This window comes from Botryllus schlosseri, chromosome 16 (genome assembly GCF_051294905.1).
Source record: "Botryllus schlosseri isolate E-star chromosome 16, Bs_hap1, whole genome shotgun sequence".
NCBI classification, from domain to species: Eukaryota; Metazoa; Chordata; class Ascidiacea; order Stolidobranchia; family Styelidae; genus Botryllus; species Botryllus schlosseri.
This window is the reverse complement of record NC_137251.1, coordinates 21,097,290-21,125,249: the sequence shown is the minus strand read 5'-3', so window position 1 is coordinate 21,125,249 and position 27,960 is coordinate 21,097,290. Positions and strand designations below refer to the sequence as shown.

At 41.3% G+C, this 27,960-nt stretch overlaps 3 protein-coding genes and 1 long non-coding RNA gene across 5 annotated transcripts in view; 2 read left to right on the top strand and 2 right to left on the bottom strand.

The window, feature by feature from the left end:
- LOC145458778 (uncharacterized) overlaps window positions 1-27,960 on the bottom strand; it is a 264,884-nt gene that overhangs the window by 97,923 nt on the left and 139,001 nt on the right. The gene's annotated exons all lie outside the window — the stretch shown is intronic.
- LOC145459414 (uncharacterized) overlaps window positions 1-27,960 on the top strand; it is a 229,606-nt gene that overhangs the window by 67,330 nt on the left and 134,316 nt on the right. The gene's annotated exons all lie outside the window — the stretch shown is intronic.
- The window catches only part of LOC145459361 (calreticulin-like), a 283,057-nt gene that overhangs the window by 249,679 nt on the left and 5,418 nt on the right, over window positions 1-27,960 (bottom strand). The window lies entirely within an intron of this gene.
- Window positions 106-27,844, top strand: LOC145459381 (uncharacterized). 2 transcript variants are annotated; one of them, XM_080338037.1, is made up of 7 exons: window positions 106-2,787; window positions 14,859-14,956; window positions 15,016-15,067; window positions 16,021-16,143; window positions 16,237-16,343; window positions 26,748-26,909; window positions 26,972-27,844. In XM_080338037.1, coding segments are annotated over exons 4-7 (510 nt in total). In that variant the 5' UTR covers window positions 106-2,787; window positions 14,859-14,956; window positions 15,016-15,067; window positions 16,021-16,142; the 3' UTR covers window positions 27,212-27,844. The 2 variants fall into 2 exon arrangements, with proteins under 2 accessions (XP_080194163.1, XP_080194164.1); XM_080338038.1 differs by lacking the exon at window positions 106-2,787 and having other exon boundaries at window positions 14,792-14,956.

The window sequence follows — 27,960 nt, the reverse complement described above, 5'->3', positions numbered from 1 at the left end:
CATGTGCAGATATGAAACCCCCGTTCAAACAAACTCGCTTGGTTGTGACAATGGATCGATGGCTTCAAAATTGAATTTCTAATATATATCCATCAAGTATTTCAACGTGTCTACGGAGGTATTTAATTCATGGTAATATATATTCACAGCATTCCGTAGGCTGTATTGAATCTACTAGTTAACTCTTAATTGAGTGGAATAATTGAGTTTGAGGTGACGGAGGAATGGTACAATTAGTTTTTAGGTTAAAAACTATCTTGTACTTGATGGGAAATCTAAATTTGTGAATAACAGATACTAGATACGACAACCCGAATAGACCACTCGTGTGTTAACATGAGATTATAGAAATTTCGAGACGTGGATATAGCGATGTGCAGTAATTCGTTTGCGCATAGCAACACAATCTATTTTGTGTCTGTGCTTATTATGTCAGCAGGGGTCTATTATATCGTTACTATGGATTGTGACCTGAAAATTTTGAATAATATCGTACGAGATAGAAATAGTTCAAAAAATTCACCAGGGTCAGTGGAATGGCAGCTATACGAAAGGGTGCTTATAATGGATCTTTTAAGGCGAAGATGTCCATCGAAATTCCACTATATATGCAGACTGTTTTACTGCCGTAAATTTCTGGAGCTCATTTGAGGTTAACGAAATCCGTTAATTGAGTAAGAGCATCCATTGCTCTATATAGGCCAGTGGTTCTTAGACCTTTTTGAGTGCGACTCAAATCTGCGTTTTATTAACATCGCGCGACCGAAGCCTCATACATCGAAGGAGATGCATTTCTAATATTAGTATGCCATACGTATTTACAGGGCAGGCATCAAACAGATAAAGTGCAGACACCCAGCTGTACGCAACGCTGTTCTGTGAACCATTATTCACTGAAAATGCCATTGATACAGTGAAGGTTGTTGTCACGTGATATTTATACTTAATAAAAATATTTATGCACGGTGGCCGGTGGGTTGTGGGTCGTGGGACATAGGTCGTGATATATACCTTAACAACTTATCTTATAAACAAACTACTGATAGGTGAACTGAATATATCTTTGTTCAAAGGCAAGTTATTCCGTCTTGTGGCTGAGAAAAACCGATCGAAATTGCTATCTGAAAAATTATATGGTAGAAGCGTGGAACTATGCAAATCAAATGAGGCCGTGATTTTGATTTCTCAATATCAAATCAGACGTCTTTCACTGAGGTATTCTTCAATGCCAGAGTTGTCAAATTCTCGACGCAGCGTTGCATTCAGTTGACAATAGCAACTTAGTGGGTTCCCACCAACTCCTTAATGTTCCAAATAGCTCCATGGCCTACCCCAAAAACTTTCCTGCGGCCCACTCCGTAGCCATGCACTGCCGGTGGAAAACAAGTGATCATTCCCGTCAAGATGTCTCGATAGACTTAAACTGTCATTTTTAGTCAAAGTCAGCAGGTTTGTATCTCGTTAATGGAAAATTAGTTAATCTTAGGCTAATGCAATAAAAACGCACCGCCTCGTATTTTCGATACACTTTACTGCTGCATTTTAACCGCATTTTTCTCAAACGATATTGCGACCTCTAGATTTGTTGACTTCCAAAGTTATTTTAAATTCTTTAATAGTTGCCAACGATTACCCTAACGAGTGTCAGCTAATGGCGTATTTGCGTCGTTGTGCGTGTGATTGTGTACAACTATTAAATCAAAATAATATTATGAAAATATATCATATATAGTAGAGGCGGGAAACACACGCCCCGCGAAGGGATTTTAAGCCGGTCACAGAGAGTTTCCGATTACATGAAAATGCGATCCGAGGCAGGAGAAAAGTGGTCATGAAACTTCTTGTTCTGTTCGGGTCCATTTTCGACCATAAAAATGAACGGACAAAACTGTATTCCAATTTAAATGATGCTCACCTGTAGCATTTACTAAGGGGTTCATGCAACCAGAGTTTAAAGAACTTGTCGACAACTTTGATCGACCACAGATCTCATTGACTTCAACGTCCATTGTAGTAATTACGTTACTAAAACGTTACTAAACACTGTTTTCAACCTCTATGCTTGCAGCTTAAACTTCACATTATGTACGATTTTATGGGTGTGTAAATCTTGTATAGGTGGATAAATACACGCATTATTGTATCGATTTATGAATCCGGCAAGCCAAGTAGTCTACTTCCTTTTCCTATATCCCCTCCGCCGACTGGAGAAGTTGCCCGCCGCTGATATAGGCCTACATCCAATCTCGATTATGGTATAACAAACTGTTTTTTCCTGTTGTAATTAATCATATATTGTAATTGGCAGCCTTATAATTCCACTATTGTCTGGTACTGTTGCCATTTAGTACCATGTGATTATTATCATGGCGGACGGGGAACAAGTTCAATGCTCTGGCGTCGATGATTTCAATTCTTCATCAACAAGCGGTACGAAATGCTTGTAATATTCGAGGTCCTACTGAATATTAATATTATCCATGGGAAGACGGTTAAAAGTTGCTTTAATACAAAATATTATTCCCTATGTATAACGAGATATTCGTAAAAACGACTCGAACTTTTCGAAGACCCTAACACAATCCAGCCTAATTGTTTATTATGCCGTGATTTTAAACGTTCCACGCATTGCAGAAATCACGTTCGTCTTAAGATCCGCAACATTGGCGAATGGGGAAAATGTGAATCTAGAGATCACAAACAGCTCGGTTACCCTTGTGGGAGGAGATCAAATCAACAATATCTACTTTGTTAGTGGCGAGGGTGAAGCAAGTCCTTTAATCTCAGGTGAGTGTAATGATGTTTTATTAAGCTCAGTGTCTGAGTTGGGGAGAACCGTCTGCATCGTGGGACATTCTCACTGACAAAAGAACTATGTGACAAAATTTAATATGGGCCTGACAGCATGCTCACCATCATTTTAACAGTGTGTTGAAAAAACATTCATATAGCTAGGGTTACTATTACTATTCCCTCTAAGCTGCGCGCGTGCGCGGCCACGCACTGCTTCTAAAATCGCCGCGCACACGAAAGCCGAAGTGATAACTTTAAAAAAATAATTTAGTCGTTACGTCCAAGGGACTGCGCAGTGAGTGGGTGAGTGCATGCAGATTCATGAATCCCATCATGCTCGAAGGAGTGAATGAAGCTCTTTCATGGTTGAACGAGCTTAAGTTCCGTCAACACATACATTCGGATAATACACAGAGATAGGCGGCTACGATCGAATTAGTTCTACTTAGTCCCAGTAAATAAGTGGGTTTTACCCACTTGCAGTACGTACTCAGGTACGGTCATATTTGGAGACGACTTCCACTCGTACTGAACAGTTCTTAAGGCAAAGGTATTAATTAGTTGTTTTTGTTGTATGTGGGGAAATTGATGCTTAACTTAGAGTTGCCATACGTCCGGATTTAATCGGGCATGTCCGGAATTTCACTTCACAAACTGCGTCCGGGAGGAAATTTTAAAACATGCCTAAATGTCCTAAATTTATTAAGCTTGAAGTAAGCTCAAAATCTTTTCGTAAATCAATTTGAACAATAATATTTTTAAGCACATATACGCAACTTCGTGTAACGTATATTGATTTCAAAATGGGGACCAACGCCCTCGCAAAAAGTGCAATAAAAACAGATATTCATTTATTGAAAGAAGTCTAATTGGTCGATAGGCAAATCTTCACAAGTCTCACATCATATTGACAGACAATGTTCTCGTACACCACCTTAAACCCCGCTAGTGGGCGCTAAATAGTGTGCGGAATTTGAGCCATAAAAATATGGTAACCATAGCTGCTACTGTGGTATAGTGCAGGGCTCTTAAACCGGGTGTATCGTACACCTTGGGGTGGACCAGAATTTTTGAAGGGTGTACCACTCTGATGGGGTGTACTGCGGTGTACCAGATCCGCACTACAATGGACCGATGACCAGCTCTCACAATAAATACGCAAGGTTATGCTCCAGAGCAGATATCGTACAATGTTCATTTCAATTGTACGCAGCTGGTAAATGGTTATTTTTAAAGTAGAACAGGCTAGAGTTTGCGATATCTGTCTACAATGATTCTCAAGAAAACTGCTGCGACAGCGCATACATTTTGAATCGGTACTTCCGACAGGATGCTTATAAATTTTGCAGTGTAGGGGAGACCGGGGACAATTGTAACACTTTTAGTATTTTCTAACATTACTGGTTTTTCTCGTGGATCTTTTATTTCCAACGTTTTATATAAAGAAGCCAACAACTCGATAGTTGATATAAAAACTAAATTGGAACTCAATCAACAATACACAGGCCTGTTTATTTTTGGATTTCTCCAAAAATAACAAAAATAGCTTAGTTTTGGATGTTTACAAATTTTATTTTTGGAGAATCTCCAAAAATAAGAAATGAAGGTGTTTTTAGCCCTAATACTACATATGAAACTTCACCGAAAGTATGTTATTATCATGTATTCATGTTTTTCAACACATCGACATCATCAATGATCTTGATCTAACTTTCTAATACTTTCGTCACAAAGTCTTTGGCCTGGAGAATGCCCTCCAAATAAATATCAGTGGGTGACGCCCGGTAGAGGCCTTTCTCCCAGTTGATTTTCGAGAAATCAGCTTCGACCGGCGCAGTTGTGGGAAACATCGAGCCATGAGGGTCCAAAGAACTGACGCTCGTAAATAATGCGCTTGAAAGTGACGTCCATTTTGTATCGGACAGACATGAATTGGAATTGGTCTTTGATATTCTGTATCTACTCAGGTGTCCACTTGTTCAACAGCCCACCCCGGTGTTTGTCGATCAATTCACTGAGCTGCAAATAAAGTAGCTTACATATATGTATCACTCTTGTTTATATTATTAGAATCTAAAAGAGCAAGAAGTTTTTGTTCTGTCCTGTCAACGAGGTTGCACCAATTGGTGTGGTAGACAGGGCAGAACCCTTTCATTGTCGGCAACTTCAATTTTCTTTATGCAGTCGATGAGCCCTGCTATAAGGCTCCTGGCTGCCTCGAACGTGGACTGCTTCTCTTCTTCGTCGATATTCTCGAGAAGGTCGAAGACTGCACAGTGCACACTCTGATCCTCCACGAAATTGCGTGACTCAGTGAACTTGATAGCCCGGGCACCCTCTGACCAGAGGACCTTCCTTGCCCCGGGTGTCATTGTCTCTGTCCCCAGCTGGACACCGAGCTCGAAGTCGTTCGACCAGGCGATGGAGGTCGTCCTGATGCTCCGCGATCAGATGGCCAAGTCCTTGAATCTTTGTGACGATGGTGCTCACCTTTGTGGCCATGCGCTCGAGGACGATTAGTTGGATCCACTACTGCAGCGGAGGTGCACAGGCCGGAATTTTATCGTTTATAACCCCGAGGAGTTTGGCACGGTGTCTAGTCAACCAAGTGGTCATCTTCTTAATTGACAACCAACATGTGTCTACAAACTTGGGGCACATACTTTTTTTTCCTGGATCAAGTCCTGTTGCCGTTGGAGGTAGCCATTCAGTCCATCATCGTGTGGATGAAGTTATTTTTGTAGAGGTGGCGTTATTCGGCCTGCGTTACAAGGTCCCGCCCGCACCACACTCGCACGATTTCATACCATGCAGCCTCTTCAACCCTTGTCGTGTCGCCTCTGATCCTTCCAGTGAGTTGAAGTACTTTTAGCGTTTCGGAGACCCCCCTCCCCCCTCTCGCACACACATGCTGTTTTTGTGTGTGTTTGTGAGTTTCCTGGTTGTTTCAACAGTATTTACACTGCTCTGACTCGTGCATTTCACTAAAACACTTGAAAAAACATCATTCAAAAAAAGCTTATTTTTGGATGTTTTCAAATCTTATTTTTGAAGAATCTCCAAAAATAAAACCCAATATCCAAAAATAAACAGGCCTGACAATACATCATGGCAATTTTGGGTCGCGAAAATCGTCGCTCAAATGTTACAATCGCCCCGTACCCACGGGCAATTGTAACGCCCATGCTGGGAAATTATAACGGTGTTATTTATCATTAAAAACAAACGAAATGAACAACAAAAACGTGGCAGGGAGCTAGGCAGCTACATATATTACGTAGTAACCACTTGAGGTATTATTCTTTTGAAAAAATTATTCCAGACCGGAAAATATTTACTCAAGTGTCCAAAATTGTCTTTGTTTTCAAATTATTCCGCGGTCCGCGTCGTAGCTCGACGTAACTTCTGGTATGTTAGGAGAGATAGCTACCGCATTCGCACTAAAAATATGAAGGCGATTTCTCCATCCTACTAGCGGCGAGGTCGATTGTTATATTTGCCCCGTGTTACATTATAGATAACCAACCAACGGATAGATACGCAACACCCGTCGTCACGCTTGCTTGCCCGGAGGTAAGTACCGCTCAGCAATCTGAACGCAACATAATCGCTAATCCTGTAGCTGACGACCCGCGTGCTTTAATTCAATGAAGTTGATCTTATTTGAAAGATACTGTCGCACTGATTCCGAAAATATACATTAAAATCTAATCAGAGCAATGGAACCCCCTTGAAATACACCTCAAAGTCTGAAAATCGGCATTGTTCTAAACAATCGCAGCGACGCAGCACATTGACCATAACAATGGACCTTGCGTGGTTGCGATTGTTCAAAACAATGCAGATTTGATGTTCATTTTTCATATCTTGAGAGCTTGCTTCCTTATGGAAGGTGATCAGAAAGCCGGTGTATTCTGGTTCTTTCCCTTTCACTCAGTGATATCAGTCCACATCTCTGTGGTCAACGCAATTATTCCATATTCGTCGATTGCCCATTTCAAATTGCTGGAATGGAATTTCTTTTCTTCTATACAGCAGCACTCCTCTTCCAACAGCATTATCTGGATGGCATGATGATTGGTATAAAATCCTTCACAATATATGATATGTGGCAGTTTCAAGTAATTTGATCTTGGCATTACTTTGCAACGGAGCAGCATATTTTTTCTCACAAATTATGACATCAAACATTGCCCTGATTCTCTCTTTTTGGATAAAATGCATTTATCATTAATATGGAGGCATAATTGTGATGTGCCACTGAGCTTCTCTTGCTGACTCCTGAAACAAATCACATCCAGATTAGTTACTCTCACAGGTTCGAGTGAGCAAGGAGACATTGTTCCATATTCCACTTTCATTTCCATTGATATCACGACTTTCGGCTTCTCTTCTGCATAGGGAGCTTTATTTGCTTTCTTGGATAATACAAGCCATTTCACTGCACAACGAGACTAGAATATTGGAGGTAAAATGCCCAGTCAGAAATGACTGTTGCGATGACCGTGCAAAAATTCGGTATGGTACGGTGGTTGAGTGAATTTACAAATATGGTAGTTATTCTGTAACAAAAGTCATGCTTAGTACTAAAGATTCCGGCCGTATTAAAAAAGTACTGATCCGGCTCCGATCCGGTCCGGCCAAAATTGAAAAAAATCCAGCCGGATATCCAATCCGGCTCTGGTTCCTGCCTTGCACTAGTAGACACCAGACTGCATACTCTCATTCGTTCTGAAAGCTTATAATATACCGCAGGGGTGGGTAAAACTTTTCATGTCAAGGGCCGAATTCAATATCTGAATCCCTTCGCGGGTGGCAGTATAGTATAGTCGCAGTTAGAAGCCACGATGCAAGCTTTCATTTGATTAAATAATCATCATTTAGTAACCGAAGACATTGAGACAATATGCTAATATTTTAAACCTTGATTCGATGAACGCACATGCCATGCGTCAGACACGTTAACCAGATTTTATAAGGTGCTCAATCAATTCGTCAAAATGAGGAACGGAAGTAGGTTGCGTCGATTCTTCAGAAAGGATGGAAATTTGAATATGGGAGCAGCAATCGGCTCATAGATATATACTGATACTGCGTTTGGTCGACTTCAGAATGCACAATGCTGACAGCGTCTTAATAACCAGCATAACACCTTTAAATACATTCCAGTAAAAGACCTACCATGTTAAACGTGCATCTCCACTTAGCTTTGTGATGACTAGGGCAAGTTATTGCAACTTTTGAAACTTTTTTACAGCTTCCGGCAGCTTCCTAAATACTCCGAAGTTATGTAGCATGGTGTTAAGCTGTTTGGAGGATTTTTATAAGCCATAAGGCAACTATTTGCAACTTTTCTCCATTTTTTCTGTTATGTTCGTGCATTTACGTTTTAGTGTCGTACAACTCTTTCTTTCTATAGGATTAGTAATTACAGCCAATCATTATTTCCTCGTGTGCCGTGCTAGTATTTATACCCTGTGTTCTGTTGTCTCGTGGTCTTTCGTTTAACTGCACTCTGGATCGTGTCGCATGCATTAAAGTTATTCTGCTGTATAATATACTGGATTTCCATGATATATAGGCCTACTCGTCGCAGAAATAACTATGAATCCGACTTCTGACACCAATTGTTATGTTCTTGATCTTGTTTGAACAATAACTCATACGACGAGGTTGCAATATGAAATCAAGTATGAAATCAAATGACTTTAATGCATGCGACACGATCAACATCTGAAGCTACCGCTCCCAAGTTTAATTCGTTTGTAAAATCAAAGGAGAAATGGCACCAATATCTGCAACGATTCAACCATCACCTTGCAATTTACGGCATTTCCAACATGGAGAAGAAAAGGGCATGTCTACTCGCATGGGTTGGACCTGAAACGTACTCGCTCCTACGTAATTTGTTTGGTGCTGCTGATGTCAGTGCGCAAACTTTCGACGCGTTGACTGAGAAGTTGTCTACACACTTCAAGGACTCAATTCATGTGGAAGCAGCCAGGTACGAATTTTACAATTGCAAAATGCAACCGGGGCAATCGTACGCCGATTGGATTGCAACTCTACGCGGAATCTTCAAGGATTGCAACTTCACATGCTCAAGAGAAGGCTGTGATCAGAGTTACGTTGATGAGCCAATGCGCGATCTCATCATCAAAGAAACGCCGCACGCGGATGTGAGACGGCATTGTCTAACACAAACCAATTCATCCCTCGACGACGTTCTCAAAGTAGCCGCAACATACGTGAGAACGCTGGAAACTGATGGGGTTATCCAGGGCGAGAGTAACAGTAAAGATACTTCCATCGTCAACAAAATGACGGGAAGTTATCAGAAGGGGAAAAAACCTTCCAAATCCATTCAAGGCAACTTCCCGGAAAAACTGTTTTATCGATCACCAGAGAAAAGACTGTCAATATCGACATGCAGTATGTCAGAAATGTGGTCGTAAAGGTCATATCAAACCTGTGTGCATGTCTACCAAACCTAGTGTCACGCAACAGGTCACATCCGTCAATTTCTGCTCAGTGCCACTCCTCACCTTCGACATCGATCAACTATAGCGACGCGTAGGAAACCAGCTCTGGATCAACTCCAGCATCAACGGCATTCCGTTGCCGACACAGTGGGACACTGGTGCACCCTCCGTCATGGTGGGATTGACTGGGTACAAAACTTTGGGCTCTCCGAAACTCTCAGCATACCATTGCTCTTTCGTAGCGTACGGCGACAAGCCACTGAAAGTGAAAGGTATTTGCACTGTAACCGTGCAGGTGGGTTCTGAAGTTCGAGTTGGCTTAAAATTGGTAGTTCTTGACGAACACCGCCGGCAAAACATTTTTGGTCTTGATTGGAGCGATGCTTTCTCCATGACCACTAGGGGAACGTCTGCCTTGGATGCAATTTCCTCACAGATGGTCAAATCGCAATCATGTAATACTGTTGACATTTTTGATTCGAACGACATATTGGTAGCTTTTCAGTCCAAATTTCCCTCCGTTTTCTCTAATGTATTAGGACGATTCACCAAGACAAAGGTGACAATTCACTTGAAACCTAATGCCAAGCCCGTATTTAACAAGCCACGTCCTTTGCCGTTTGCAAGGCAAATCGCTGTTCAAACCGAATTGGATAGATTAGTCAATCAAGGTATTCTCGAACCAATCAACTACAGTGATTGGGCAGCACCAATTGTTGCCGTCACTAAGTTTAATGGATCAGTACGCATTTGTGATGCCTTTAAAGCATTGAATCAACAAATTCAGATAGATCAACATCCCCTGCCCTCCTTGGATGAAATCCTTATCAAGTTACAGGGTGGTTGTATTTTCTCGAAAATTGATCTTGCCGATGCTTATTTTCAGCTAGAATTAGATGATGATGCGAAGAATTTGTGTGTCATAAACACGCAATTCGGTATATTCCGTTATCGACACATGTGTTTCGGAGTCGCATCTAGTCCCGCAAATCTTCAACGCTGTATTGATGCCATGATCGCCGGCTTACCCGGTGTTGCTAGTTTTATCGATGACATAATCGTTACTGGCATTGATGAACGCGATCATTTTCGCAACTTATCGCTACTCTTTGAGCGCCTCACCGAATACGGTTTCACCGTCAACTTCGCTAAATGTGAATTTTTCAAAAGTAGTTTCGAGTACCTTGGTCATATAATCGACAAGGACGGCAAACGCCCGTCTAACAAATCCGTTGAAGCAATCAAACTGTTGCCTAAACCTCAGGATGTTCGCCAGCTACAGGCATTCCTGGGCAAAGTCAATTATTATCGCGCGTTTATTCCTAATTTCACGAATAAAGCCGCTGCCTTGTACTGTCTTCTTCAAAATGACGCAAAATTCATTTGGAATACGGACTGTGACGCAGCTTTTCGCATCCTCAAAAACGACGTAATCGACGCTACGCAGTTAGCTCATTATGATGTAAACAAGAAGCTCATTTTGTCAACGGATGCTTCTCAATTCGGAATCGGCGCTGTCCTTTCAATCGAGCACGATGGCGAAGAGAGACCGATCGCGCACGCTTCGAAAACGCTTTCCGATTCGCAGAAATCCTAATCTCAAATAGAGAAGGAAGCTCTGTCAATCATTTACGGAGTCACTAAATTTCGTCAATTCTTGTATGGTAGAAAATTTACGCTCGTGACGGACCACAAACCGCTTTTAGCTATTTTCTCGCCGGACAAGAAAATTCCCGTGACTACAGCGCAACCGTTACAGCGGGCACTAATGGGCACTAACGCTCATGGCTTACCAATACGATATTCGCTATAAACCGACCAATCAGCACGGAAACGCCGACGGTTTATCTCGCCTACCAAAGGGTCCAGACCCTGAGTTTGACGAACTGGAAATTCGTGAAAACGCGGAGATCGTTCACGCTATTAATATGGCATTCGATGGCTTGCCGTTAACTCGCAATGAAATTCGCGACGCGACGCTGAAGGACAAAACCATGAAACTAGTAAAATTATCTGTTACTTATGGTAATTGGAATCCAAAGACGCACATTGATGATTTTTCTTGTTTGTTTTTTTTAGTGATTTTATTTCAAAGTGCATGATAAAGCATAATAAGAAAAGCAAGAAAAGAAATATAGTGCGTGCCTATATGAATCTCTGATGGCTGGACTTAAGATCTCAAGTCCTATATGCCTGCACCGTTCTTTTACATATAAATGGTCCTTGGGTCCTTACGGTGATTGTGAGCGGTGTTATTGGAGCGTGACGAAATTGTACTTATAATTTCAGTCTTATTTATATGTCGGTAATTTTCTATATTCTGGGTTTTCCATTTCTAGAAATTTGCCAATCATCGTAATTATGATGTTTTGAATATTTATGTTCTCAATTACCTACCGTACATATAGTTTATGGTGACTTGGGTAATATTCTCATTTCCAGGATGGCGATATCTCCTATTGGGTGGTTTTGGTAGGGTGTGGTGTTGGTGGGAATGTAGACTGTACAACAGCCGCTGCTGGGGTATGGGATGTGCTATTGGGTGGTTTTGGTAGGGCGTGGTGTTGGGTGGGGATGTAGGCTGTACAACAGCCGCTGCTGGGGTATGGGATGTGCTATTTTCGTGGAGGGGTAGTAAAAAAGCACACGAAATGGCAGTTTTATTAATATATGGAAAGAGAAAAAACACGATGCATTATTTACGTAAAAAAATGAATAAATAATCATATTGGTACATGGAATGACTATGCCATATGCATTGCATGTACACGCGGGTAAATTTTAGATATCAGAATCATGCATGGAGTCATATTTCAGCATATTAACTACATTTCGCGATCGTGTGTAAAAAACGGCTATTTTCGTCGACTACAGGCCTATCGCGTGTTGTTTGATAGTTCGCGTAATGCTTTGCCCACTTTCTTCGATATGCTGGTGGTTATGGCCCGTATTCGGTCCTTCGTCGCATACATTCGCTTTCTCTGCACGAAGACATAGTCATGCTCAATATTGATGGTTTTCAGCGCGTAGTAATTCCGCAGTCACTTCGCTCGCGAGTCTTATCATTGTTGCACGAAGGACATTGGGGTATCGCGTAAATGAAGCAGATGGCTCGACGTTACATCGCATGGCCTTCCATTAATCGCGACATTAAAAATCTCGTTAAGAGTTGCGACGCATGCCGTAAGGTAATGAAAGCGCCTGATCGTCAGTATCGCGAATGGCCAAAAACTTCTGAAAGCTTTGAACGAATTCACTTGGATTTCGCAGGTCCAATAAACAACAAAATGTTTCTTGTCATCGTCGATGCGCACTCGAAATATCCTTTCGTTAAAGTAATGAATGTCGGATCTACCACAACCTTGTGTGTAGTCAACGCTTTGCGGGAAGTCTTCTCTATTGAAGGCTTGCCCGTAACAATTGTTACGGATGGCGGGCCGCAATTCACATCGAATGAATTCGATACATTTTGTTCGAATTTGGCAATCAGCCATATCGTATCACCGTCATTTCACCCTGCCTCAAACGGGGAAGCGGAGCGTTTCGTCCAGACTCTAAAAGCTGGATTGATTAAAAATTGCGACGGGGGAAAAGATCTCAACTTCGCGCTCCAAACACTTCTCGCTACTTACCGATGTGCACCGCACCCCGGGCATAGACTGGAAAACGCCTGCTGATATTTTACATGGTCGGCAGCCGCGCAATTTGTTAAGTTTGTGCTCGCCCTTCGTTAAATCGAAACCCGTTACGCCTAGACAATCAGTCCCTCATTTCGAGATTGGTTCCTGGGTTTACGCTCGCAGTTACCGACGCGGACCAAAGTGGGTTGCTGGCGTGGTGACGGAAATACTGGGACGTGTTGTGTACATAATAAAAACGGATCATGGGTATTGGAGGAGGCACAAAAACCAACTCCAACCACGCTTGATTTCAGCTGGCGATAATACAGCCACACATGAAGTTGCTCAGCCTTGGCAACCATAAGTTGAGCAACCATTGGTTAGCAATAGGGCACAACGTTCTAGATCTAGTCCTGTTCCTACGTCGGGTAGACGTTATCCGCGTAGACATAGAAAGCCAACCGATTTCTACAGACCTACGTAAATGTGGGCAACCCTCTCAGCTTATAGGGGAGGACTGTTATGTTCGTGCATTTACGTTTTAGTGTCGTACAACTCTTTCTTTCTATAGGATTAGTAATTACAGACAATCATTATTTCCTCGTGTATCGTGCTTGTATTAATACCCTGTGTTCTGTTGTCTCGTGGTCTTTCGTTTAACTGCACTCTGGATCGTGTCGCATGCATTAAAGTTAATCTGCTGTATAATATACTTGATTTCATATTGCAACCTCGTCGTATGAGTTATTGTTCAAACAAGATCAAGAACATAACATTTTCATGCAACTTATTTCAACTTTTCATGCAAATTTTTGCAAGTTTTTTGATTCTTCATGCAACTAACTTTTTGATTGAAGTATTTGGTACGATGTGCAAATAGATCTTGATTACTTCACTGTCGTTTAAATTTGAGGTCCTTTCTGATTCGACCGCCACTACTGGGTCGATTTTTCCAGGCAATTCATTTTACTGAAGTCGCTAACACTGAGTTTTGCTATAGTGCCTTGGATACGGATCGATTCGAGAATCTTATACCCCAATAGTTTCGAGGAACTTGTCCATAAATGCAACTTTGTAGTGCAACTTCGTGAAAACTAAATGCAACTTTTTACTGCAACTTTTGTGAAACATTAATGCAACTTTTCACTGATTTGACTGCAACAAAAACTTGCCCTAGTGACACCTAAGACACACGCACAATATAATAACCGGATGCCTCCAACATTTGATTATTTCGGTAGATTTATTTGGCACCTAATAATTTGATAAATTGTGCCTGTAATTCGGATGGTCGGAGTCTAATGATGTTTCAAATTGCATCAACAAAACTTTTCGCTCGTTGTATTGATTTGGACATCTCATTATAAATGAGTTGAGACCGAAGTTATGAACGATTTGCATCTAGCTGCGCAAAGATGACGAATATGAAACACACTAATGATTCATGAAATGTTTTTTCAGGTACAGCACTGAAAGTTGGAGTTCTAATCTAAAACCACAATTGTCATCCAAAATAAGTCATTTCCGTTTTGATTTTCTTGGATGTTTAGCGACCAAAACATTTCAAAATACGTTGGCCTCAAGGACGGGCTTTTGCGTCAACAATAAAATATTTATCAATATTGTTATCACGTTCTCGACGTCTTCGCGGGCCGCACAATATGTAGCCACGGGCCGTAGTTTTCTCTTCTCTGATCCACCAGTATGATTTGAAACTTGCACTCGTTGCCGTATTAGCTCCACTATTATCAAGAATATTCTAAATAATGTTGCTCCAGTGTTGATACGGCAACGAATCCTAGCAAACCAATCTCCACTCGTCCTCTATGTCAGAGCAGGTAAATAATGCAATAGCCTTCTACATTTGGCCAACTTGCAGCGACTCATGCAATGATATTTTAGGGCTACTTCCTTGTATACTAACCATTTTCAGGCAACAATAATAAGTTTTCAAAATCCGCAGGTTCCGATGGAACAACAACTGTCCCTAATGAGGATTGTCCGCCCCGCAATTCTGATGCTTCCACTGGACAGCACACACCTGGAGACAGTCCGTCATCGGTAGGAGTGTTCGCCTGGCGTTCCCAAAGAGAAATAATGATGAGTAATTAATTTTACAGTCAGACAGTACGAATCTAGTTCCAGACCCTGTCAATTCTCTAGGAGGAAGGGGTAAGTCACCTATATATGTACATTTGTTCGGTTTATGTTTTAATTATAGATGTAGTTCTTGTTCATTATATTTGTTTATCGAGTACAACGCGAGTGGTTTGTTGTCCCCAATCCAAGCATTCTGTTGCATCCTTGACCTAAGTATCTATAAGGAGGTCAACAATACGATTCCATATAAACTGAAACATAAGATTACAGCGGGAGTGATACTCATGACAACTCCTCTCTGTTTCCAATTGTAATAATGTCAATAAATATTGACTATGATGCTCTCTTCGTTTAGGCATGTTACAATATTTGCTTAGTTTGGTATTCTGAAGATTCCGTAGGTCAATGCAATGTCTTTTCGTATTGAATACCATGTGATTATTTTGAATTTACCATATGTGTCAGTATTGTTTATATCACATAGAACTCATTGAATTAATGCAATGTTACTTGAGTATTTTATGTGGATACATATTGTATATATTAGTAGGGTTTATGTACTGTACTTGATATCCGCAAAATTGATCAACTAGTAGCCTACCCCTAAATTTTATGATGTTGCAGTAGTATGATATAAAACTATCAATTGTTTCAAAATACCAAAAAAGCTGAAAAAAAAAAAGAAAAAAAAAAAAAGTTATAGAATTCAACTGGGCTGTTCTTATATCGAGTTCCAGCACATAATGCCATAATATGAGATTGAGTAATCATAGCCCCGTGGATTATCTCCAAAACTAGAGCCAATTAAAAAAAGCTATATATTTGGAATCAGTGCCCTTCGGAACCTCAAAAACTAGCTTCTTTTATCTGCCTAAAATATGTGTTGACCAGTGTAATGTATGATCTTTATTCCGGATATTAAGAGCCATGTAGGTCACACAATATTTACTAGGATTTCTGTCGCTGGGATGTTGCAGAATGGAGTTTACTTATTGCACTACGGATTAACTTTGTTTGCATTCCAGATTTGGTAAAGCAATTCGTCTCCGCCAACAAAATCACACTGGCTGTGTCAGCTCTTGTAATATTGGCGTCTATCGGCACCATCACTGTCGCTGTACCATTAATTCATAACAGGAGCCTGTCAAGTAGGTTATATTTGATTTATTTGTAATTGATTTCCATAATAATGTTGATGTCGCTTAAGTTCACAAGGCAAAATGAAACTTTTCAATATTCAGTGTGTGATAAAGTCGCGTCGCTCAAGCACGGAATGACAACATGCACCGACAAAACTTTTAGGGGTTCGAATTGTTCTTTTGCCTGCATCAACAATCACGTCATCAAGGTAAGTATTTCCACGTGGTCAGATTTTCTTCTTAATAACAAATACTGCAATCGAAGGTCAATACGCATGTACACTAAATGTACAACTGATACTGGGGATCTCCCCATTATTATTAAGTTCTGTTCTCAAGTATGATACCGTGCAAGTTTGTGATCATTAGGGCGTTTTTTTTGACATGTCAAAATTTGTCAAAATTTTGTCAAAATTGTAGCGCTAGGTCAAAATTTGTCAAAATTTTTCATAAAGTCAAAAATTTTTTGACGTCTGCATTTTGTTTGTATCGTAGATTTTGCATTGTCGGTAAACTTATCATTTGATATTTTACAGCTTGTAGTCTATTTTATAGGCCTACCGTTACAAACGGCTAATTTTCTGCTCATTGTGAATCATAAACGGTCAAATAAAACAAATAGATAGACACGGTGTTATGGTCAATGTACCGCAATATCCTAACTGAAGAAAGACTTCTTGTGCATTGCATCATTGTGATATTAAGAAGCGCATGGTGAAAAATTGTGATGTAGACAACATTGCCAGACTGAAGCAACACGGTGTGTCACCAGCACCAGCAGTGTACGCACAACTTGAGTGTTTTCAGCCAACAACTGCTGCGGTTGAACGACCTTGGCAAGCTTCTTAGTAAGGAAATGCACTTTCTTCTACCCAAGAATGTAGGAAAGTATCTCTCGCTGCACTATTAATTTTTAAATTATTTTTACCATAATACATATTGTAACCACTGGAATTATTTATAGCGCCAGATGTCGTCAAAATATTGTTTTTTCATATAAAAAGTTGCTTGATTCTAAGCCAAAACGTTTTTTCAGATAAAACTACTTCGTTCGGACAGTCAGTTCCAACCAGAAATGAAGATAAGTGGTACAATTTTAACATTATGTGGGAAAACACCTAATTTGCGTACGTTAGGTCAAAATTTGGTCAAAATTTAGTTTGTTTAGGTCGAAAAAAGTCAATATTTCGATTTTTTGGTCAAAATTTTCTTATTTTTAGGTAAAAATAAACCGCCCTAGTGATCACATGAATCCCTGAGAAACCACCCATCTGGGATTTTTGAATGCTCGTTTTAAACGCAATCGCGGCGTGATCATATATTCACACATAGTAATTTATGCGCATGTGGATTATGCGGTTACTTAATTATGATACTTATTACAATTAATGAGCCAGGTAATATCCTAACACAGTGTTCCTAAATCTTTTTGTCGCTCGTACGCCGTGAGCTTCCAATGATAGTTGTCGTGCCCCCTGTCCATTATTATCAAGCCGCCACCAAACCCTGATCAGAGTTTCTGACGTGGGTCATTGCATCAGTACGCTTTATAAACACAGCTCAAATGCAAGTACAGTCTTTCCGTAGCGAAGAAAGCCCGGGATTATGATAGTCATGAACGAAGACTTATATATCTCTTTCTATCGGCGTTACACGCATTTGTTGTCTTGTTGAAGTTGAAGGTAATTGTTATGTTCGTGCATTTACGTTCGGTGTCGTACAACTCTTTCTTTCTATAGGATTAGTAATTACCGCCAATCATTATTTCCTCGTGTGTCGTGCTTGTATTTATATCCTGTGTTCTGTTGTCTCGTGGTCTTTCAGTTAACTGAACTCTGGATCGTGTCGCCTGTCTAAAAGCTATTCTGCTGTTAATATATACTGATTTCATATTGCAACCTCGTCGTATTGAGTTATTGTTCGAACAAGATCAAGAACATAACAATTGGTGTCAGAAGTCGGATTCAAAGTTATTTCTGCGACGAATACTGTATATATGATGGAATCGGGTGTTTTGAAAATTCTTGAGAAGCAGCAGGAAATGATGGCGGAGCAACGCGCGCAGCACAAAGAAGAGATGGCACAGCACAAAGAAGATTTGAAGCAACAAGCGAAGCAGCAAGAGATGATGATGCAGCAACAAGCAAAGCATGACGAAGCAATGGCGAAAGTCATGACAGAGATGGCGCAGTTATCACAGAGGTCGAGTCCCGGTGCTTCAACATCTGAAGCTACCGCTCCCAAGTTTGATTCGTTTGTAAAATCAAAGGAGAAATGGGACCAATATCTGCAACGATTCAACCATCACCTAGCAATTTACGGCATTTCCAGCATGTAGAAAAAAAGAGCGTGTCTACTGTCATGGGTCGGACCTGAAACGTACTCGCTCCTACGTAATTTGTTTGGTGCGGCTGATGTCAGTGCGCAAACCTTCGATGCGTTGACTGAGAAGTTGTCTACACAATTCAAGGACTCCATTCATGTGCAAGCAGCCAGGTACGAATTTTACAATTGCAAAATGCAGCCGGGACAATCGTACGCCGATTGGATCGCAACTCTACGCGGAATCTCCAAGGATTGCAACTTCACATGCTCAAGAGATGGCTGTGATCAGAGCTACGTTGATGAGCTGATGCGCGATCTCATCATTAAAGAAACGCCGCACGCGGATGTGAGACGGCATTGTCTAACACAAACCAATCCATCCCTCGACGACGTTCTCAAAGTAGCCGCAACATACGTGAGAACGCTGGAAACTGATAGGGTTATCCAAGGCGAGAGTAGCGGTAAAGACACTTCCGTCGTCAACAAAATGACGGGAAGTTATCAGAAGGGGAAAAAACCTTCCAAATCCAACCAAGGCAGCTTCCCAGAAAGACTAAAATCCTGCAGCCGCTGTTTCATCGATCACCAGAGAAAAGACTGTCAATATCGACATGTAAGAAATGTGGTCGTAAAGGTCATATCAAACCTGTGTGCATGTCTACCAAACCTAGTATCACGCAACAGGTCACATCCGTCAATTTCTGCTCAGTGCCACTCCTCTCCTTCGACATCGATCAACTATATCGACGCGTGGGAAACCAGCTCTGGATCAACTCCAGCATCAACGGCATTCCGTTGCCGACACAGTGGGACACTGGTGCACCCTCCGCCATGGTGGGATTGACTGGGTACAAAACTTTGGGCTCTCCGAAACTCTCAGCATACCATTGCTCTTTCGTAGCGTATGGCGACAAGCCACTGGAAGTGAAAGGTATTTGCACTGTAACTGTGCAGGTGGGTTCGGAAGTTCGAGTAGGCTTAAAATTGGTGGTTCTCGACGAACACCGTGGGCAAAACATTTTTGGTCTCGATTGGAGCGATGCCTTCACCATGACCGCTAAGGGAACGTCTGCTTTGGATGCAATTTCCTCGCAGATGGTCAAATCGCAATCATGTAATACTATTGACATTTCTGATTCGAACGACAAATTGCTATCTTTTCAGTCCAAATTTCCCTCCGTTTTCTCTAATGTATTAGGACGATGCACCAAGACAAAGGTGACAATTCACTTGAAACCTAATGCCAAGCCCGTATTCAACAAGCCACGCCCTTTGCCTTTCGCAAGGCAAATCCTTGTTCAAACCGAATTGGATAGATTAGTCAATCAAGGTATCCTCGAACCAATCAATTACAGTGATTGGGCAGCACCAATTGTTGCCGTCACTAAATCAAATGGATCAGTACGCATTTGTGGTGACTTCAAAGCATTGAATCAACAAATTCAGATAGATGAACATCCCCTGCCCTCCTTGGATGATATCCTTCACAAGTTACAGGGTGGTTGTATATTCACGAAAATTGATCTTGCCGATGCTTACTTTCAGCTAGAATTAGATGATGATGCGATGAATTTGTGTGTCATCAACACGCAATTCGGTCTATTCCGTTATCGACGCATGTGTTTCGGAGTCGCATCTAGTCCCGCAAATTTTCAACGCTGTATTGATGCCATGATCGCCGGCTTACCCGGTGTTGCTAGTTTTATCGATGACATAATCGTTACTGGCATTGATGAACGCGATCATTTTCGCAACTTATCGCTACTCTTTGAGCGCCTCACCGAGTACGGTTTCACCGTCAACTTCGCTAAATGTGAATTTTTCAAAAGTAGTATCGAGTACCTTGGTCACATAATCGACAAGGACGGCAAACGCCCGTCTCACAAATCCGTTGAAGCAATCAAACAGTTGCCTAAACCTCAGGATGTTCGCCAGCTACAGGCATTCCTGGGCAAAGTAAATTATTATCGCGCGTTTATTCCTAATTTCACGAATAAAGCCGCTGCCTTGTACCGTCTACTTAAAAAAGACGCGAAATTCATTTGGAATACGGACTGTGACGCAGCTTTTCGCATTCTCAAAAACGACGTAATCGACGCTACGCAGTTAGCTCATTATGATGTAAACAAGCAGCTCATTTTGTCAACTGATGCTTCTCAATTCGGAATTGGCGCTGTCCTCTCAATCGAGCACAATGGCGAAGAGAGACCGATCGCGCACGCATCCAAAACACTTTCCGATTTGCAAAAATCCTACTCTCAAATCGAGAAGGAAGCTCTGTCAATCATTTACGGAGTCACGAAATTTCGTCAATTCTTGTATGGTAGAAAATTTACGCTCGTAACGGACCACAAACCGCTTTTAGCTATTTTCTCGCCGGACAAGAAAATTCCCGTGATTACAGCGCAACGCTTACAGCGATGGGCACTAACGCTCATGGCTTACCAATACGATATTCGCTATAAACCGACCAATCAGCACGGAAACGCCGACGGTTTATCTCGCCTACCAAAGGGTCCAGACCCTGAGTTTGACGAAATGGAAATTCGTGAAAACGCGGAGATCGTTCACGCTATTAATATGGCATTCGATGGCTTGCCGTTAACTCGCAATGAAATTCGCGACGCGACGCTGAAGGACAAAACTATGAAACTAGTAAAATTATCTGTCACTCATGGTAATTGGAATACAAAGGTGCACATTGATGATTTTTCTTGGTTTTCGACTCGCAAACATTCGCTCTCTCTGCACGAAGACATAGCCATGCTCAATATTGATGGTTTTCAGCGCGTAGTAATTCCGCAGTCACTTCGCTCGCGAGCCTTATCATTGTTGCACGAAGGACATTGGGGTATCGCGAAAATGAAGCAGATGGCTCGACGTTACATCGCATGGCCTTCCATTGATCGCGACATTGAAAATCTCGTTAAGAGTTGCGACGCTTGCCGTAAGGTAATGAAAGCGCCTGATCGTCAGTATCACGAATGGCCAAAAACTTTTGAAAGCTTTGAACGAATTCACTTGGATTTCGCAGGTCCAATAAACAACAAAATGTTTCTTGTCATCGTCGATGCGCACTCGAAATATCCTTTCGTTAAAGTAATGAATGTCGGATCTACCACAACCTTGTGTGTAGTCAACGCTTTGCGGGAAGTCTTCTCTATTGAAGGCTTGCCCGTAACAATTGTCACGGATGGCGGGCCGCAATTCACATCGAATGAATTCGATACGTTTTGTTCTAATTTGGCAATCAGCCATATCGTATCACCGTCTTTTCACCCTGCCTCGAACGGGGAAGCGGAGCGTTTCGTCCATACTTTGAAAGCTGGATTAATAAAAAATTGCGACGGGGGAAAAGATCCCAACTTCGCGCTCCAAACACTTCTCGCTACGTACCGATGAGCACCGCACCCGGGCGTAGACTGGAAAACGCCTGCCGAGATTTTACATGGTCGACAGCCGCGCAATTTGTTAAGTTTGTGCTCGCCCTTCGACAAATCGAAACCCGTTACGCCTGGACAATCAGTCACTCATTTCGAGATTGGTTCCGCGGTTTACGCTCGCAGTTACCGAAGCGGACCAAAGTGGGTTGCTGGCGTGGTGACGGAAATACTGGGGCGTGTTGTGTACATTATAAAAACGGATCATGGGTATTGGAGGAGGCACAAAAACCAACTCCAACCACGCTTGATTTCAGCTGGCCATAATAATACAGCCACACAGGAAGTTGCTCAGCCTCCGCAGTCGCAAGCTGGGCAACCATTGGTTAGGAATAGGGCACAACGTCCTGCAGCTAGTCCTGCTTGATCGTCGGGCAGACGTTATCCTCTTAAAAATAGGAAACCCACCGATTTCTATAGACCGTAAATGTGGGCAACCCTCTAACTTACAGGGTAGGACTGTTATGTTCGTGCCTTTACGTTCGGTGTCGTACAACTCTTTCTTTCTATAGGATTAGTAATTACCGCCAATCATTATTTCCTCGTGTGTCGTGCTTGTATTTATATCCTGTGTTCTGTTGTCTCGTGGTCTTTCAGTTAACTGAACTCTGGATCGTGTCGCCTGTCTAAAAGTTATTCTGCTGTTAATATATACTGAATTCATATTGCAACCGCGTCGTATTGAGTTATTGTTCGAACAAGATCAAGAACATAACAGTAATGAATGAATATTCGAGTTCATTTCAATATGAATATCCTATTCAATTCAATAAAATATGTAGGCTCACTTGCATACTACTATTCTCTCGCTCTTATGGCACCGTTGGGACGGCACGAGTTAACTTCTTCAAATGACTTAGACTCGAGTAACTTATCAGAAATGGCTTAAGTTGACTTGACTGGACGTTTCAGAAATCTGGATTTACTCGTGACTCAGAGTGAAATTTTAAGTCATCATGTGATCGTTGTCGACTTAATTGCGGTACTGCTTACGACAGGCTATCCGGCGTGTGTGAGCATCCAGCTATTTAACGATTGCACAGACTTGTTTTCCTCAGTCACTACTGTTATGTTATCACAAACCAGATAGCTTACTTTGGCTATACTTGTAACCTATGTTATTAAATCGCAAGCAACGTCTTTCTTTTCTATAGATTGCTCATTGGCCACCTCAAAGAACCTCTTGTATGATTTAACTCGAAAGATAGAGTTGATATTTCTATATATTTTTATGGTTTATGTTACTTCTAAACATTTGGTTAAGCCTAAATTGTATCTTATGGATATGTAGATTAGCTGTGTTGCCGATGAGTGTTGATAATATAAATTTGGCAATACTTCCAACAATTATAGTTCTTGAAAATATGGTTGGCGGTACTGAACTTGAGTATTGCTTTCACAACTACATTCATTGCAGTAAAGAATTTATTAACTCGAAGACTTTTCGTGTGCCCCGTTATCGAGAGTTAACGGCATAATAATAAGCATACAGAGAGAGATTGAGAGATTCAAACGAAAACCAAAATGGCAAAGTGTGACGTAATAAAACAACAATAAAAAAATTAACGCTAGGCAAAGTCAGCTGCACCGGTAGTCATAACAAGAGACGAGAGAAAATCAAATTATACTATAATACACGGAAGACAACACACAGACAAATAGCGGTATATATTAATGGGAAATTTTGAGATTATATAGAAACTCTTTCTGCCGACATAAATCCGGATTGGTCAATTTTATTATGGTTGACTCCAAGACAGACAGATGGAAGGCAGATTTGCATTTAGCAATCACAGTGAACATACTGTCATTGTAATGACTGGCACACACCGGGTAGTTCATTAAATGTTGACCAATTGCAGAGTTGAACGCTGAGACCTGGTTATAGGAAGCAGAGTCAACCGCTTCCTTACTCCGACGAACAAGTGCAGATCGATCGATAGGCTTGTTTACTGACCTAATCGATTTAGGCACATGTTGGTTCACTCGTTCAGCCAACCGCAAAGATGTGCGACCCACATACCGACTATCACAGTGGCATTGGAATTTATATACAATATTACTTGTTTGTAAAGCAGGGAGCACATCCTTGCGAGTTTGAGGCATGAGCGGCCTAGTCATGAACACCACTCGGGTATTTAGCATAAAATAGCACGATTACACTGATGACCGGATTTGATTAGAAAAGTCGACTGACACTGACCCAAGCCAAGGGAGATGTATGTATATACAGGGCATTTGTCTGGTCCATGAATTCGCGGCAGTTTGAATTGCGACATGTCCTTTGTGATGGCAGATTCAATTACGTAGTCTGGATATCCAATTTCCGACACGAGCCGAACATCAGAGCATATCATTAGCGCACGGTGAACTAATGACGAAATCAAATTTAATTTCCGTTGTTTAGGGCAAAATGAGTCCCAGCGAATATAGTGACCGGTAAACGTTGGTTTCCTATATACTGAAGTAATGAAACCGAGGTTGCTCTTTTCCACCAATACGTCGAGAAAGGCGAGTGAGCCGTCAGACTCTTTTTCGATGGTGAAGTTTAGCGACTCGTGCAAGTTGTTTAGAGAAGCTAAGAAAACATTGCAATCGTCTTCACTGTCGAAAATTGCGAATGTGTCATCAACATATCTAACATTCATGCGCGGTTTGATTGCATTTAAGAAAAGTTTCCTTTCTTGGAAACCAACAAATATATTTGCCAAGCTAGGCCCAAGGGGTGACCGCATTGCCAAACCATCTATTTGGAGATACATGTTGTTGTTGAAGCTAAATTCAACCGAACGGGTGGCAGTTTCAAGTAGCTCAATGAAGACATTACGCGGAAAAGGAGGTGGATGTAATGAACTATTATTATACAGCGCATCGGCACAGATATTGAATGTTTCACTCAAGGGGACATTAGTAAAGAGACTGGTGATATCAAAGGAGCTAAGGAATGAGTTCGAGGTATTTATATCGAAGTTTCTGATGTTGTCAACGAAGGTGAATGAATCAATAACGCAATTTGAAGAGTAGAGTTTACGCACAGGTTCTATTACCGTATTCAGCCATTTGGCCAAACAATGTTGCGCAGAGCCGACCATCGATAATATCGGGCGAAGCGGTGTGCGAAGCAGTATGTTCACTGTGATTGCTAAATGCAGATCTGCCATCCATCTGTCTGTCTTGGAGTCAACCATAATAAAATTGACCAATCCGGATTTATGTCGGCAGAAAGAGTTTCTATATAATCTCGAAATTTCCCATTAATATATACCGCTATTTGTCTGTGTGTTGTCTTCCGTGTATTATAGTATAATTTGATTTTCTCTCGTCTCTTGTCATGACTAGGGCTGGGCACAATGATTCGAGCACTTGAATCTGAATCGAGTATTAATTTTTATGATTCGAGTCGAGTAGTAAAAGACGATTTTTTCGAGTACCGAAATTATACGCTTCTCGTCACTAAAAGTTAATATATCAACGAGAATTGTAGTTTCGATACTAATTTTCACTGTTGAAGCCTTGCAACCTTGATTGGCGGTATACCGATATATCGTAGCAATACCAAACATATAGTACAAAGGCACGAAGGTTACTGGACGTAGCACATTTCCGAAGTCATGGTTATCCCACAACATTGTCACCAGGTGGAATGAATGGTCGAAAAAATACCAAAGTATCTTTTATGAGATGGATAACAGGCATTATAATCTTTGTGGTGGCATTTACGGTACGTATTTGAACTTTGACATGTTACAATCTGTTATGACGTCATAATGGCTGATACTCGATTACTCGACTCGACTCGAAGCATATCACGTGATTCAGAATCGAATCACTCAGGTACTCGATTTTGCCCAGCCCTAGTTATGACTACCGGTACAGCTGACTTTGCCTAGCGTTAATTTTTTATTATTGTATTATTACGTCATACTCGGCCATGTTGGTTTTCGTTTGAAACTCTCTCTGTATGCTCATTATTGTGCCGTTAACTCTCGATAAGGGGCACACGAAAAGTCTTCGAGGTAATAAATTCTTTACTGCAATGAATGTAGTTGTGAAAGCAATACTCAATTATAGTTCTATCCCCCATTTTGGCCGATGATTAAGAACTAAGGCTATTCAGTTACCTACGTAGTTTAGCAGTTACGTCTGTGTGAGCGATACATTTCCCGTTGCATGCGTATAGCTATCTGTATAGTCGTAACTGGCTTCAGAATATAAAGCGACTTGATACGTGGGCCTACTCTACTTCACACATCTTGTAAAACCCAATGACTTGAATCATTGCTTGGCTTGACTGGAGTCATCTTCAAAATTCGAGTGACTTGACTGGACTCAGGTCAATATGTGTAATGACTAGATATAACTTGTGAATCTAATGTAGTGACTTGTTCAAAACCGAACCTTTGCCCCTGACTTGGACTTTACCCGCTGGTGACTTGAAAATGACTTGACTTAACTCGAGTCAAAGCTATAAATGGGAGATTGACTTGTCCCTCGAGACCGTTTAACTTGGTTACATTCCTGCCCTGCACTAGATGTTGAAATTTTATGTTTGCTGTGTTGGGCGATATATGTGTAATTGTGTCTTTTTACCTTTTTTCAACCCTGACTTCTATTTGAATCAAAATAGTAACGCGCCGGATTGAAATATGTATTACATCTTCAAGGTCGCTGGGTCATCAATGATATCCCATAGTCCAGAACTTACTAAGTGTCTATTGCATTATTCTGCAGAAAGATGAGAACATTTGTCTATATAGATATTTCACAAGCACTGAAGATCTAGTATTAAGAGAATTTTGATGGGTAGCCAGGAAAAATTACAGCGCAAAATGCGTGCGTTGTCCACAGGGAAACCCCGCTATCACATGTTTACAAGATGGAAATTGGTCCGACCCAGTTCCGTCGTGCGTCTGTCACCATTGCAAAGTCGGAGACAACTGCGAATACTCCGCCAGCTGGCAGATAATAGCGGGAGCCCTAAACAATATGCAAGTAACAGGATCGATAGTCGTAAGGAATTGCTACGCTACTCACATATTTGCATCTCGAGTTATTTACTTCTGTATAAACAGGTTAACTACGGCGGGAAATCATTTTCTTGTAAAATCGAAGTGGGGTCTCTTTTACCGAAACTACTGTGGACTGGGATATGCCTTGATAGCGAAACCGAAACGAAGCAGGATTGCAGAGACGTACACACGTCGAAATCGGATTCCGCAAAGGCTGCAGCGGCGGAGCTGATTCGACGACTTGTAGCCCAAAGACAATATATCGAACCGTGCGATGCGGATCAAATGCCAACTGTATGCTAACAGCGTTTTGTTTTAGCGAAATTTCTGTGAAGTAATGGAAACCACAAACCGAAAGTTACTAGTATAGCGCATATCGTTCTGAATAGCCATCCCGCTGGATTTGTGCCAGAAGTTTTCTGTTCGATTGCGTCTTTATACAAGACTTACAGTTCTCAAAAACATGTTTAAATGAAGTAAATTCCAAGCGCATATGATTGAATGAATAAAGGGAATGGCGATGGTCCTACGACATAATATCATTCAGGATCTTTTCTAATCTGCTACCGATTCGGAATAACGATTTAGCCTAGTAAAGCTGAGTTTTACCAACTCTTTCGAAGCGTGTGTTGCATATTTGCATCAGGTCAATGTGAAGGTTACGATACCAATTTCTTCGCAAGAATATGTCTTTAGACAACCGATTGTATTTGATATGAAAACCAGGGAATTTTCCGCTTCCTGTGACATATTATTCATATTTTAAGTGTAATTTTTTTGCTGAGAAAATTTGAAAAACATGGTGTTCTATAGTTCACGATGGAAAATTATCCCATAACCGGTTTAGTAGGTTTGCAGAGGGCTGGATACATGACAAGATAAAGCACACTACGCTGCTTTATGCTTTGTACGTGGGAGTAGGTGCTCGAATGTGTATAGACCAGAGGTCTCAAACACGCGGCCAGCGGGCCGCATGCGGCCCGCAAGAGCGTTTTGTGCGGCCCGCGACGACATTTTAGATTTTTATTAATTTGACAATATATAAGTGTCAC